This window comes from Anoplopoma fimbria, chromosome 15, assembly GCF_027596085.1.
Source record: "Anoplopoma fimbria isolate UVic2021 breed Golden Eagle Sablefish chromosome 15, Afim_UVic_2022, whole genome shotgun sequence".
In the NCBI taxonomy this organism is placed as follows: Eukaryota; Metazoa; Chordata; class Actinopteri; order Perciformes; family Anoplopomatidae; genus Anoplopoma; species Anoplopoma fimbria.
The window spans coordinates 1580775-1596806 of record NC_072463.1 but is presented as its reverse complement, the minus strand read 5'-3'; the positions used below and the strand labels follow the sequence as shown (position 1 = coordinate 1596806).

The window sequence follows — 16032 nt, the reverse complement described above, 5'->3', positions numbered from 1 at the left end:
ACTATCACAGTGAGGACATGAAGACTATGTTGTAGCATTAAGGTTTGTTTATGCTTTTGTAATGTAGGTCCTCTTATATAAAGTATAGGAACCATCAGGTGTGTGTGTGTTGAAACTTGCCTCCATTTTTGGAAACTTCTCCGAGGCAGTTGTTTGGCACTTTAGGAGCACATCGTTTATGACAGTTAAATTTACAATCTGAGGGAGAAAGAAGGAAGGAGAGTATCCATTAGGTCGCAGCAGGTTACAGTCAAACATCTGACACGTTGTTGGTCAAAACACCATTTATTAAGTAAGCAGGACATCGGACAAGGTTTTTAAACCAACAGGAAACATTTGCAGTGGAAGGATGAAGACGCAACCATGAGATTGTTGTTGCCTCATGCATCGCTCTCCGATGCCAAGGAGCACTGACCAAGTGTTTGACGAGTTGGGAGTGATGTGTTGCTCAATAAGTGACTTGCTGAACTAGCAGACCTAAGCAAAATATCTTAACATCTACCAGACAGATATCCATGACATTCCCTGCTCCCATTCTTGCTCCCTGGACTGCTGTTTGGAAGTCTCAAGTTTGGCATTTTGGCCGTCGCCATCTTGACTTTTTGCAACCCGTTAACAGAAGTGACCATATATGGACTGAGGAGGAGTGACGTAGAGACGCCGTATACGTCTCTGGTGTCGACCTGTCAATCAGTGTGTAGCCCCGCCCTAAAGCATCCCCTGCTTTATGGTCTGTTTGACTCTAAATGGAGCATCATTTACTAAATGAACATCATGCTGTATTGAAGAAGACTTGAAACTAGAGATTGAGACCATAAACTCATGTTTACAATGTTTACTGAGGGAATAAATCAAGAGAGAAGTAGAGTCATTTTCTCATAGACTTCTATACAACCAGAGGAGTCGCCCCCTGGTGGACAGGAGAGAGAATGCAGCTTTAACACATGAAGCATTGACTTCACTTTATAGAACCGGAGATTGCCGCCTGGACAAAGATAAATCATCAAATACGATTGTGTACTGCAGTGTCTACCTGGCCAGAGAGGCTTTTATATTTGGAGTTCATTTTAACAGATGTGTCTAAGTTTAAAGAGATGCTCACCTTTACACTGCAGGCCCTGTCTGAAGAGGCCTTTCAGCAGCTTCTTGCAGTGCTGGCAGACGGTGGGTCGGGTGTACGAGTGGATCAGGAAGGTGTGAGGAACTTTGACCTTTGTAAGAAAGATCTTGTCCAGTTCGATGGGACGGCCGATGTACGACTGGGAGCTGGAGCGACGCTCTCGACCAGGGAAATAATCTAATTGGTTCTTCTGCTGAAAGAAGAGGCGGAGACTAAGATCAGGAGACCAGTGTGGAGGAGCAGCCATGAATTTGTAAAACAAGTAGGCTCATTTAAAAGCCATTTGGCTGATTACAGTTGCTGAGAAAATGTTCCTGATAATACTTGGTTACCTGGGAAAATGGCATATAAACAATCAGGATTCGTTTTCTCCATGATTAGTCAGGTGGTTCATTTTTCAGGTTCACATCTGTTCTTTGGAGTTTTAAAAGCAAAACGATGTTCTTAAACTTTTCCCCAAAAGTGTGAACCAAAGCTTCAATCAGGAAATAAATATCAGTTTTAAAATCCTGTGTACTCTGTTCAAAAGTTTTATTTCCAGTATCGTTCTTCAGGGATTTGTCTTTTGGATAAAAATGGTGGAACTTACCTCCATGCTGGGACTGACTGGAGACTGGACAAAGAAAGAGAACAAAATAAAAATATAGTCAGAGTGGGGTTTTAATGTTCTAATGAAAGGAAAATTGACAGATTTTATTTCAATTTTCTCTAAAGCACTGAAACCCACTGATAGATGATTTTAGTATTTCATATCCATAATTATGGGGAAAAGTTTGCCAGTGAGCCCTCCTAGTGAGAGTCTTTTCTTTTGTAAAAGTAAAACACACTGTTGGAAAATACAAAGAAGAAAACGTAAATATAACCTTTTTTGTTTCTCTGTAGAGAACGTGAACATATTTATTGGCCAGACCAATCTATAATATGAGGCCTCTACCCTGAAATACATCTACTCTGCATGGATCATCAACAGGTGGGGTAGTTGACTTTTAGCCTTGGATGTGATAGCTTTAGCCTCCTTCTTGTAGCATGTATCAACCATCACCCCCAACAAATGCACCATCAACCATGCTTTAAGAACTTGTAAGCTTGGACTACAGACTCAGACTGCTGGCTATTTAGGTGTTGGTTCTTGGACTTCCATACGATACTAGTCTTTCAAAATTGAAAGAAATCATAGAGAAAAGTCTGAAATGTATATAATGGACTGACCAGTAAAGCATCGTCGGTGTAGTGGGGGGGTGAGGGCTCAGCGGAGAGGGGGCGACCCAGGTTTATCAGCCCCCCCGTCAGGGAGACGTTGGACGAGCGACGCCTCCTCACTCCGCTGCAGTTATTGGGGATCTTAAAGGCACAACGCTTGTGATAGTTGAGACCACAGCCTGGACAGGAAAAGATAACAGCAACTTTATTCATTGTCTACACATAAATGTGAAGACTGATGTGGAACAATGAATCTTTTTTGAGCCTCGTGAGCTTCATCGGTAGGTCCGTACCTTCACATTTGAGTCCCTGTCGAACGAGTCCCCACAGCATCTCGCCACAGTGGTCGCAGAAGGCCGGAGCTCGGTACGAGTGAACGAACAGACAGTGAGGACGGATCTGGAAGTCCTCCACTGTGGCGGAAGCTGCAAATAAAAAGACGTTTGGATACAAATAAATTCAACAACCAGAGAAGCAGTCCTTTACAACAGATTAAAACTCTTAAAATGTTGAATCTTCTGAGCTTTTGAAATGGATTTGTCCAATAAAGTTGAGGCAGTTAAAGGAGTTGAAGTGGCAGTTAAAAGTGGAAGTGCTGAACTAAGTTGTGGTTTCAGTGGAGATGTAAGCACCAAGTTGAAGTATCAATCGAAGAGAAAGTCCCAAAGAGATGAGGTGTCAGATGAAATGTAAACATACAGTGAAAGCAACGAAAGAACATGAAATGGATAAAAAATAAAAGAGACAACAAAAGAACACACAAAAGAAGTAAAAATTAAAAAAAAACTTTCTACATGCTAAGAACAAAGTTTCAGTTGAGATGTAACCTATAAGCATACAAATATGAATACAGAGTGTGTCAGAATTGTAAACAACTATATATATAATTGTATACAATTATATATATATATATATATATATATATACTATAAACAATTTAATTACATTATAAATACCTATACATGTATATTATAAAACATGTATATTATAAATACAGTCTACATATGTCAATGTTACAGAGGCTTTTCATTTCTGTACTTTGTGAAGAATGTCTTTATATTTGTTTTTGAACTGTCTTATGCTTTGGCTTTTCTGTACTTCCACACTTAACTTATTCCACAATTTAATGTAGATGCTGATAGAACAAAGTTTCAGTTCAGCTGATAATGTAACCAACTTTGAAGATTGTTTGGGCAGTTTTGAATTCAACCAGATCAGGAAATTTGAGAGTTTTGGACTGTATGAATAGTTGATTAGTATGTTCATGATAAGTTACATTATGGATTATTCTAATGGCTCGCTTCTGAAGAATACACAACGGTTGTAATGAGATGATATGAAGTGTCATTCGAAATGTTAGCACCAATGTAGTTAAAGTATGAACTGAAAATAAATTCCCAACTGTCAGTTGAAATGTTAGCATGAAGCTTAGGCACTGAAATGATTTGAAATGTAACTTGATGTGTAACGGGTGAAAGGAGTTGAAGTGGGAATTCATGTAAAAGTTATGAGAGGATAGGACACGTCAATGTGAGCACTCAGGAGTCACAAAGTCAGTTAAAATGCACGAACTGAAAGATGTTGGTGTGTGATGAAGAGCCACTGGATGTGTGAGCAGTGAAAGGAGTTGAAGTGTCAGCTTAAGTGAAAATGTATAAATGTAGCAATGTGTTTGCAGCAATGCAATCTTATGTAATCTATCGTATGAATCTCAGTCCTAATGGGACTTACTTATTCATGATAAAGTTATATAAATGTTATTCGACTAGTCGATTAATAAATCAATCAACAGTTTATCAGAAACGGCTTTCACACATTTTCCCTGTTTTAAGATTCATGTGGTGAAATCAATATTCAATAAAAAATGTTTTTTGCAACATTAAAAACAGTGCAGTAATGTACACTTTCAATTACTCTGACTAGCATGATTTTGTATTATGAATTGAGTTCTCTTTTCCACATTTTCCTAGATTATTTTGAATTCTGCTGCTGAAAGCCGAGCAGCTGCTGATGTGGTCCGACCGGGCCGGTGGCCATAACAGCCATCTGAGCCCAAACATCCTCCAGCTGTTTTCACAAAAACCCAGCGGGGCGCACTGGCAGAAGTCAGAACTCCCGCTGACGAACCCACAACACCACAGAGGGAATCGACCGACCGGCGGGAGCAGCTACAGAGTCATTTTAGAACAAGTTTCCCCAATTTTACCCTGAAATAAAGACGAACCAAAGAAAAGTAATGGAGTCACATTTGAGTTTTAATGACAGGTAAGGAGAAAACATCTGGTTTAAAGAATATACTGCTTTAATGAGCTGTGCAGCAGTTTGGGACAATACTGTCCTGATTCATGAACATCTGGTCTTTTTTTTCTGAGTAGTTTCAAATTGCAACTCGGTGACGAATCAGTTTATCATAATTCATGTTTGTGATGGATTTAAGATGAAAAATGCAATGTTGTTATTCTCCGCTGTCTTGACTAGAGGGCTCGTCAGCTGGGCATTGTTTGAATTTTCATATATTAGTTTGGATGTGATACCTTAGTTTCTGCACTGATACCTCAACGATTATCATTTTAAAGCGTAACTTTGAGAAATATGTTTCTCTACAAAAAACGTTCCATAAATTTGGAAAGAGAACAAAGTTTGCAAAATATTGAATATTATTTGAAGGCCACAGTTCACAAGTACAAATGTTTTCACTCGTTTCTGATGGGGGGGCTCTTTCTCATTACCAGGCCTTTAACAAATAAGACATTCTCACGTCCAAGCTTCATTTTAAAGCCACGTCAATTAAATATGAGGTGTGTTACAGCCGATCAGCTGTCCATTGTTTCAGTTATAGTCTGTTTATGATCTCTGTCAGATGAGCATAGCAGTGTTCATGACAACCTAAATATTCACTATCAATTCAATCGCAACTTGGCATCAAGAATATTTGTCCGTCATCCATTTTCATTACACCCCCAAACACATAGTCGCTTGTAACAAAGACTTCATATATTCTATTGTGTGAATAGCTACAAAAAAACTGCTATACAAATAAAGTGACATATATTATATACTACTGAATAATATGTATTAAATACACACAAACACAGTCCTGTCTTTCTATATGACAACATAAAATACAGTTAGCAATGAGGTAGTGAACACCGTAATCTTTAAAAGAAGCCACCAACAAACACGTTCGCCAAGTGGAACAAAAAGTAAACATTGATATATTTATCACGTAAGTTCTGTAGTTATTTTAACCCAACGATGGGATCATTTCCTCAACCTGACGAGGTAGTTTTGATGCCTAAACAATAGACTGGTTAGCTCATCGTTTGATTCACGCTGCAGAACCGGAGTTTACAGCCTGGTGTTAATGGAGATATCCAGCTGTGACATTCTTTACTTGTTAGTAGATACATTCTCTGCTGGTTTGAGATAGCACCAGAGTTTCTTCAGAGATGGAGAGAGTGAGATGAGGGGAGGGAGATAAACAGAACAACGGAGACAAAGAGTAATGAATGGGTTGTTAGCGGGTATTTTGTAAATGTTTTGGAGGTACGAGAGGCTCTCAGCGGGCGCAGATGGACCCACTGTTTGTTTGGTTGGCCAGCAGGCTTGGCAAGGCATGGTGGGTAGTTTAGGATATCGTTTTTTCTCTCTCTCTCTCTCTCTCTCTCTCTCTGCATGTTTTCTGAAATCTCTCTCGCCTTTTTCTTTCTTTCACACACACTCGCCCTGTGCTGTGGTCCTCCAGTAGAATGCGGCTCTGATTAGACATTCTGCTGCAGGAAATTACCTCCATTTATTCAAATTATTGTTTATGCCTTTTGTTTGGAGGGCCAACATACGTTTGGAAGTCTGAACAAGCTCCCAAACTGTTATTATATGCTTCAGAAAATGACTTGTGTGTGTGTGTGTGTGTGTGTGTGTGTGTGTGTCTGTGTGTGTGTGTGTGTGTGTGTGTGTGTGTGTGTGTGTGTGTGTGTGTGTGTGTGTGTGTGTGTGTGTGTGTGTGAGGGTTTCCTAGGTAGTCCTTGTCTGAATATAAATGCCTGTGTTTATGTGTGTGTGTTCTGTGTGATGGAGTTAAATGCGTTAAGGAGCGCTCGCTGGTGGCTTGTTAACCCACAACCAGAAAACAAACACTGCGGGTGAAGAAACTGTAAACCAGCAGTGGAGTAATGATGATTACATTTATGTTTTAGCTGTTCAGCTCAATAACTATGTGAAACAGCGGACTAAACTTTAATTATTAGGAATCAGTCTTTATTAATCTTTGTCAAATTTAACACAGACGCACAGTGAACATTCTATATTGACATTTTGGCAACTAATGATGCTCACAAATTGTTGAATATTTTACCGGTAATTGTTTTTTTTATAAAACAGGTTGTTACAGAGTACATGTATTTATGATGAAAGACCTCTTAACAGCACATTTAATGAGTAATTGAGTGTTCCTAGGATATAAAGTCACTCCTCAAATAACTGAGTGAGGTTCAGACAAAAAAAACGTAGGTGTCGGAGAAGATCGTCGTTTGAGTTAAAACCATCACCATTTTTCTGCCCATTTCTCTGTTTTTCCAGAAATATAGCTTGGTATCTATGTATGAAGATGACGTGTCCATTCTTAAGCCTACCTTTAAAGCCCTGATTGGTTGATTGTTTCTCCCAAACAGCCATCAATAGGTGCGTTTTGATGTGCATTTTTAATCTTTGCATAGAAAAAACAGTGGAAAAAAATCGTATTGATATTGCACAAATGTTTTTTTCTCTTTTCTAAGGTGGAAGAGTTTGTTTATCGATAAAAGCAACATGCAACAAAGTCTCCTCACCGCTCCACATCGATCTTATGAAACCTTCATCAAATTAAGATAAGATAAGATAATCCTTCATTAGTCCCGCAGCGGGGAAATTTACAATTAATGCATTAATCTAAAACAAATGTAATATTTACTTCCAGTTTTCGACATTGTTTTTTCACCTTTTGAGGTTTGTTGGAGCATCTTGTTCTTCTGTAAAGGTAAAATAATCTCCATTACCTACTGCTTATCTCAGTGAACTAGCACCGGATGATCAGCAGTGGATGGAAACAAGGATTCATTCACATTTTCTTTTTCAGATTTCCTCGAAATTGTTTAAATTTGTGTTACATTTGGATGGAAACCAGAGATGAACTGCTGAACAGATCAGAGACGTGGGCTGTGATTCACAGGACTGATATCAGGCTATTCGTTTTTTCTGCTGCTGATTGCTTCTGATAACGGGTGTCTCTGATTGTTGCCAAGGAAACACCAGTCAGAGGGTGGAAACAATTGTTTGTGTGCGTGTAAATACATTATTATGCAGTGAAAGTAAATAACATTATATCCATTAAATATGGGTATAATCACCCTGAATGACTGGCTGACTCGAGGCCTCCATGTTTGTTTGGCGCTCAGGGGCTCATTTAGCAATAATTCAGATACTTTCAGCATTGATAATAAAACAATAAATTCATAGTTATAATCTCGATGTTTGCATGACGGCGATTTATAAGTTTGAAACTGGTTAAATGGACAACTCGTATGTGTAAATATACATGAATGTAAATGTTTACTTGTATGTGATCTTGTTGTGTTTTTTGTTAATTTGCCTACAATTTAATTTTAGTGTTTATCTTCATAACAAACTTTAATGAAAACAATAACTCAAAAGACAGGTAGAGTGGAGCGCTGAAATCCCATCATCCTCAGGGTTCTTTGTGGATTGTAAACAACTTTAATGTTAGCTAATTAAAAAAAGAAACTTGAGAAAACAAAAACAGCTAATTAACTCGCTCTCTGGTTAAAATCACAGCCAATAGAAACCTGTCTGGATGAGTGTTTGGGGAATTATCAGGATGTTTTTTTCTTGTGACCAATCAGCTCTCTTGGCTGGAGCTCCCTGTTACAACGAACAAAGTCAATATCCTGTTTGTTTCCTCCACACTTGGAGCTGCCGCCGAGACTGACAGAGCTGTTAACAAAAGTGTTTTTTACTGAGTGTCAGAGGAGGAGGAGGAGGAGGAGGAGGAGGAGGAGGTAAGGTAGAGGAGGTTGAGAGGGGGGTGAAGAAGAAGAAGAGGGAGGAAGGGTACTCTCAATATTCAGTACTTATTTAAACTGCATATTCAACTCCTTTTAGTGTTTAAACTCAGTGCTGTACAATAAAAAACTCATGTCAACACATTCAATTCAACGAATACTTTAACTTCCTTCAGTACTCAAAATGAATCTGCCAAATATTTTTCTTTAAGTACTTGAAAAACAACTGCTTCAACTTAAGTTTAAATTACAAATGCAACTTGAAGGTTGAATCTATCTGTGTTTTTTTTATTTATTGAAACGCATAATAAATTGTAAGCATAAGCAGTGACTTTGGTAATCACAGTAAGCTAATGATCACTAGCTAAGTCAATGTTAGCTTTAAACTGAAAGGGTCAGTTTAGATTTTTGGGGTTAGTTTGGGTAAAATTACTCTTTTTGTCAACGGAGACTTGTGGCTTTGAAGAGAGAGCTGTAGGCGGCTGTGGACGGAAGCAGCAGGATAATATTTTAAAAACCTAAAATAATTATATATTAGTTTAAATATAGGCTATATTAAGAATATTTTCACTCTTTTTACCATGCTGTCAGACATCCCTTTTTTACGAAAAAACAACAAAAAACCCCGTTATATTGCTCTTTTCAAATCCACAAACCTCCATGGATGAAAACGGTTCTTTTAAATTGTATATAATTATATACTGTATATATATTAGAAATGTTGTATATATTTATATATATGTATATATGCATATAATATGTAACATGTAGCATTGTCATCATGCAGAACGCTTTAAAACCAGGTGGCAAAATGTTTATAGAAGGTCAATTAACATTTTGACTGAAACATAAGTATTTTGACCAAAATTTGAATGTCATAAAAATCTAATAATAATAATAATAATAATAATAATAATAATAATAATAATAATAATAATAATTGGAACTGGAACATTATCCTCAGAATATTTACCACATCACAGTAGTTAAACTTTTTGGTTTTGAGTCCGGTTTAACTATCCGTTAAATAGAGGAACACAAATACAAACACATTCGTTGTACACTGTACTGGGTGGTGACAGAGATGCAGGACATTGGGACGCAGCAGCTGTCGGGCCGTAGCGTAGCGTAGCGTGAACACCTGAGTCCTGAGCTGGATGGCAGCCAGACAGACGACAAACAAACAAATCAATTTAATTCACATCTGGTTTCTTTTAGTTGTTTATCAGGCTGCCGGAAATGTTTACAAAAATCATTTTTACATTTTGAATTAACAAGTTAACCAGCAAGTATACACCTGCAAGAGGTTTTATTTCAAATTGGAACTACTTTTACCCAGAATCCTGTCTTCGTCATTATTTTCACACATTGCACATGTTGTTCATTTCATATTCTTCACATTTTTAACAGTTCTTATTGAAAAGTTCTTCATGGTTATTCTAGTTTGAAGTATTTGTCCTTTTTTTCTCTTGTTTATTGTGATAAAAATACCAGTGCAAATCTCTGTATGTGAAATATGTTTTCCAGTGATGGAAAGTAACTAAGTACTCTACACATGTACAATTATGATTATGCAAATATTGTACTTTTTACTCTGCTACATTTATCTGTTAACTTTACTTTGCAGATTGAGATTAATGATACAAAATATTAAAAACAAATCATGTATTACTACAAGTTAAAGGAAGGATTGGTAATGTTCTTAAAAAACATTTTGTTTTGTTTGTTGAAATAAAGAAGAATAAAACAATCACAATACTTCAGTCACGATAGGATCTTACTGCGATTTTAAACATTCTGTGATATGTTTAAATTATGCTCTGCCTGTTTTCATCTCACTTCAATCATTTTTATTGCAGCAAAATGGGTTTCATCAGTCCAGCAGGCCGAATGACCAACACTCCATCTTTGTTTTGACCAACTTCCTGTCAATCCCGCTGACTTTAACCGTGACAAAAAACCAGGCACCCTCTAGTGGAGCGAAAGAGCAATTGTTACCAAAACAATTTGTATTATTTATATTTGCAAATATCAATAACAATGTATCTCCATACTATTGTGTATTTTTTTTCGGCACTCTTTACCAATAGCCATGTTGTTGTTTTTTTACATTCAATATGACAATTAGGGGGAGTGGCTTTGGAAGCTTTGGAAAAAGTTGATAACACCAAGATGTCTTTTTGGGATTTATAATGTTTAAAGTGACCAAAGTTCACCCCCCAAAACCAAATATTCATATTTTTCCCATCACCTGTATATTTATCTATAAATCGAGATAATAAGACGAGATGGTGCTCAAAGCCCAAAAAATACATTTGAAAAACTAAACATTAAGTCTGTTTATAACCCACAAACCTTGTGAAAGGTTTCATGTAGACGCTATGAAGTAAAAAGGTGTCTGAGTGCTTCTCCCACCTGTTTGATTGATTGTTTGTTTTTGGTCTTTTCCTTTGGATTTGTTGACAACAACAAAATGACAGAATGTTTCTTTAGCAGAGAGAAAACTAGAGCAGACAGAAGGTTAAAGAGAAAAGAGTGATGAAGTTTGTGTTGACAAGTGTGTCAGTAAAAATAAAGTGAACATCGACATCTTCACACAGACTTGTTCGTCTAATGAGGTGAAGTCTGACCCGCTGAGCGTTTGACACCTTTATAGCATCAAATACTCCACTCCCTACAGCTCAGACCAACACAAACACAACTTCCTTTCAATAGAAGCTGCTTTTGCTGGATTTGTATTCCCTTTATAGATCCTTAACAGAATCACTGCACGTCTTCAGGCGTGGATATTTTTATGTTTGCAGGAAATGTTGGTCTACTCATTAATGCCATCAGTTGGCATATGAGTGGTATTAAACATGTTTTAAGACACTTTATATGAAATCATTTGGGTGATATGACCTTAGTATTTTTTACTTACTTACTTTTATTTCTGAGGTTCTAACATTTTCACTGCCACTGTCCCTGTAAATGTTGTGCATATGACAATATATAATTTGAATCTCTGTATATATATATATCTGTATGTATCCTTTTATACTGCTTCAGTGGAGTTCAAAGTCAAAATTGAAATCATGTCTAGAAGCTCACAGCGAAACAAGACTTGAGATTTTAAAACACATCTTTATGTAAACTTTAATTGTTCAAATTGTTCCTCACAAAGACAAAAGTTTAAGAGCTCTGACACACACATACATTCCTACTTCACTAACAGTGGACCATGAAACTACTCCAACCAAGTGAGGACTTCTGTTTCGGATCATTTTAAAAAGAATAACTCAAATTTACAGAAAATATACTTTTAAGGTCTTCAATGTATATGTGTTGATTAATGTTGCGTTCATAACATTTAAGAACTTGTTTTAAGCCAATCCATGATGTTATGACCTAACTATGTGTATTGTTTTTTAAGCTTAACATGGCCAGTTTACAGTTAAGATGTGGCATAAAGTTACAATATAATAAATAATAAATATGTTCTTAAAATGTCTTGCCTTTTTGCGCCTTCATGACACCAAAGCACAATTACTGCGTTCACAACTGCCCAAACAAACCGCACCAGAGCTCATTTAGAATAGACTAAATGTGGGCTTGTTAGAGCTCCATTGATGACCTGACATTATAGCCCCTCCCATCTCTGATGTCATCATCCGGCCCCTCCTACCTGACAGAACGGCCTCCACCAGGTCGCCCTCCTGGATCTGGGATGCCGAGCGCAGCAGCTGCAGCACGTTATCCGATGTCTGGTCATGACGAAACAGCAGGATCTTCTCATACATCCCATAGAAAACACACTCTGGTATCTGACGGAGAGACAGAATAAAAGAAAAGATTTTCTACCAGCAGACAGAGAAAAACAATTGATATTGTGTAAATTGCAGCCACGAAGAAGCAAGATTCAACACACTTTTGATTTGGGGTAAAAATATCACACAATGTTCTTATCCCCAGTGATTTCTTTATTTTTTATTTTCATAAAATAAATGTGAACATATCTTTTAATTATGGTAATGACAATAAAGCAAATCTAAATTAAAGACGAGAAAAAAGAAACAATGAGCTTTGATCTCCATCAGCAGATGAATAAATTATCTTTTAAATTATCATCAGGACGGAATAAATTAGTACACTAATGTAGTAAATTTAACAGAGAGTGAACTCCGTCAAACCAATCCACCATATTATCAACTTCAGGTAATTAACTGACAACTCAAGACTGCAATGATCCAATCGAATTAATTAAATGATAGCCTGACAGTTTTATTTTGTGATGTCTATAAGCCGACAGCCGCTGATCTCCATGACGGACGAAACATGAGGTGAGCCTCACATCTGAGGTCATTATCTAAAGTTTCATTGTTCAAATTGGTCCTCACAAACACACACACACACATTCATACGTTACCAAGAGTGGACCCATAAAACACAACAACCAAGTGGGGACTTCTGTTTCTGATCTTTTTAATAAGTAACAAAAATAGATTGGAAATGTACTTCATAGGTCTTTTCGTAGAATATATCTGCAAATGTGGGGTTTTCTTAAAAAAAAAATCCAGATAAGAATGCACGCACACACACACACACACACACACACACACACACACACACACACACACACACACACACACACACACACACACACACACACACACACACACACACACACACAGTGGAGTGAAACCACAGGAAGTTGAAGGTGCAGTGCGCTGTTATGTTGTGGATCGATGAGGATTCGCTGAAACGAGCAACACATCGACCAACTGCAGAGCACCGCTGAGACTCCTATCGACCGTGCACACACACACACACACACACACACACACACACACACACACACACACACGCACACACACGCACGCACACACACGCACGCACACACACACTTTAACTAAATAAACTACACACACACAACATCAGTACAACATTAAAAACATTAAAAGAATATCCTTCATTACTTGTGAAATAATGATAAATTGACTAAATGTCACAACTGCTTCTCTATTAATAATAGTAATAAACTTGTGATGTTTCACATACAAGGTTCCCAACCTCTGGCCTGCGGACCAGAACCGGGACTCACAATGTTTGCTACCAGGCCAAGAGGAAACAATGTAATGTGGCAAAAAAATAAGTATGAAACTTTATAGAATCTCCGATTCTAAAGAGCGAATCCAAAGCTTCATGTCTTAAAGCTGCATTCTCTCTCCTGTCCACCAGGGGGCGACTCCTCTGGTTGTATAGAAGTCTATGAGAAAATGACTCTACTTCTCTCTTGATTTATTCCCTCAGTAAACATTGTAAACATGAGTTTATGGTCTCAATCTCTAGTTTCAAGTCTTCTTCAATACAGCATGATGTTCATTTAGTAAATGATGCTCCATTTAGAGTCAAACAGACCATAAAGCAGGGGATGCTTTAGGGCGGGGCTACACACTGATTGACAGGTCTTACTGTTGCACCAGTTTATGGAGCTCAACAAGAACTTCAGAGCTAATTACTGATTTGCTCACATTTTTTGGTAAAACTGGCAATATTTGAAATACATACAGTTGATTTTTCAGTATAAATTGAATTAAGTGATAAAATAAAAAAAAATAAAAAAAACTGGGTTGTTGTGACCATAGATTTTGCCGTTCCAATGCTTTGCATTTTGGGACATATTAGGAGAGAAAAACTTTTCCAAAGCATACTGTAGATTATGGCCAAAACAGTACGTACTGATTATGTACTTATACAGACAATAATATGGAGGAAGAGGAGGGAGAGGAGAACGTGATCAGGAGAGAAAAGGAGGAAGGAGAGAATGCTGTGAAACATGATGAAGAGGAGGAGACTCTTTACTTTTCTTACCCATTAGGCCTTCACCTCTCTCTCTCTCTCTCTCTCTCTCTCTCTGCCTCTCAATAAGATCCTCAATAATACACTTCATAGATACATGTTTATGTATGTGTGTGTGTGTGTGTGTGTGTGTGTGTGTGTGTGTGTGTGTGTGTGTGTGTGTGTGTGTGTGTGTGTGTGTGTGGTGTCGCCATAGCAGCAGTGTGCTCGTCTTGTTGTCATGGCAGCAAGAACTCAAGGCTGATACCTCTCCTCCATGTTTTTCCATTCAGTTCAGTTCAATACGTTCTGTACTGAATGTTCTATAGCATTCATTAAGATGCAGCTCTCTGTCTGTGCCCGCAAGGCATTGTGGGTATTGGAGTCATGGAGCAAATGTCTCAAACAAATATGACGTTTCTGACCAGAGCATGAACTGAATTATGTATTGATTACTCTCATTTAGACATCTGAGGTTTTGATCTCACTTCCTGCCTCAGTTGAACGAGCTTCTTTAAGCAAATACAATCTCTTTTTAAGGGTTTTATCGAATTATTGTTATTGTTATTATGAATTATTATATACATATTATTATATTTTTTAATATATATATATAAATACAGAACAAAAAACTCTTCTTCACTTGCGTATAAATATATTTTAGTAACAACGTTTCGGTACGTAGACCTTCATCAGGTTATTTTTGTAATATATAAATACATAAATTCTGTACATAGACTGGATGTGTGTATACATTTTTTATAATTTTATTGTAATTTTTTCAATTCTATATTTATGTTTCTTGACCTTTGCAGTGCTTATGTTTCCTATTACTTATAATAATGTGTTTAGGAAGAACAAAGCCATTTTTGTACAGATGTATGTTTAACTATTTATTTTATTGAACCTCTGATTGGCTACAGAAAAAATGCATTTGTGTACCAAGCAACATAGTTGTAGTTTTATTAAACCCCCACACGAATGTAGAGACAAGTTTTTAAATTCAGGTTCAACAGTTTCTGAATAAATATAAAAACAACCAAATGTATTTGATGGAAATTGGAAATACTTTACTTAAATTGTATTTATTTAAGCCAATGAAAATGTGTGTGTGCATCAGATATACATTTGTAAAACTTCTTTGTTTTTGTTTAACATTTAAATACAACACTAGATATTTTTGTCCTGAAATACATTTGGGAATCCTTCTTTGTGCAGCGTTCATTATGATACTGATCGGACATCATATTTCACAATTGATAGAAAAGATGCAAAACTAAAAGTGTGTTTGATGTGGAGTTATCGGAAACGGAGGTGAGAGGTGTTTCCTGCAGCCAACAGAGCTGCAAACCAGAGATCAATACTGACACTCTGGTGACCCACTAACAGAGATCAGATACAGACCAGTCCAGTATGTTACTGGTTAGGATAACTGAGGGTTAACACCATGCAACAGCTTTTACTTAACATTATTGATGCTTTAGAGTAATATTAAGGTTTCTGTCTCTTCAACCGACTGATAAAAACAGAATTTATGTTTGTGGACAGATTCAGTTAAAATACAGAATCAAAGACCACCCACTGACCTTTTCTTTTTCTCTGCAGGATAAGCAGAGGTGTAATCAATAACATTGACTCAGATTATCCAGTTCCAGGTCGCTGCTCAGCAGGACGCTCGTTGGAACCGAGCCATCGTTAATGTTATTAGCTCCACCTGTGCTTCTCCTGCCTGCTGTGAACAGAAGCAAAGCTCTATCGACGGCCGTGGGTTTAATGTGTGAAACAGGTTTCATTACATCTACAGCATCAGTGACGGACGCTGTAAACTCTGATCAACGC

The 16032-nt window shown here is 37.3% G+C and overlaps 1 protein-coding gene across 1 annotated transcript in view; it reads right to left on the bottom strand.

Moving 5' to 3' along the window:
- prkd1 (protein kinase D1) overlaps window positions 1–12170 on the bottom strand; it is a 29961-nt gene extending 17791 nt beyond the window's left edge. Inside the window, exons 1-6 of the mRNA XM_054613952.1 lie at window positions 12041–12170; window positions 2614–2745; window positions 2330–2499; window positions 1710–1733; window positions 1103–1313; window positions 121–198 (exon numbers count right to left, since the gene is read on the bottom strand). Coding sequence (XP_054469927.1) covers window positions 121–198; window positions 1103–1313; window positions 1710–1733; window positions 2330–2499; window positions 2614–2745; window positions 12041–12155 — 730 coding nt within the window. The 5' untranslated portion in view covers window positions 12156–12170. The remainder of the gene's footprint in view (window positions 1–120; window positions 199–1102; window positions 1314–1709; window positions 1734–2329; window positions 2500–2613; window positions 2746–12040) is intronic.
- Window positions 12171–16032: the final 3862 nt, after the last annotated feature.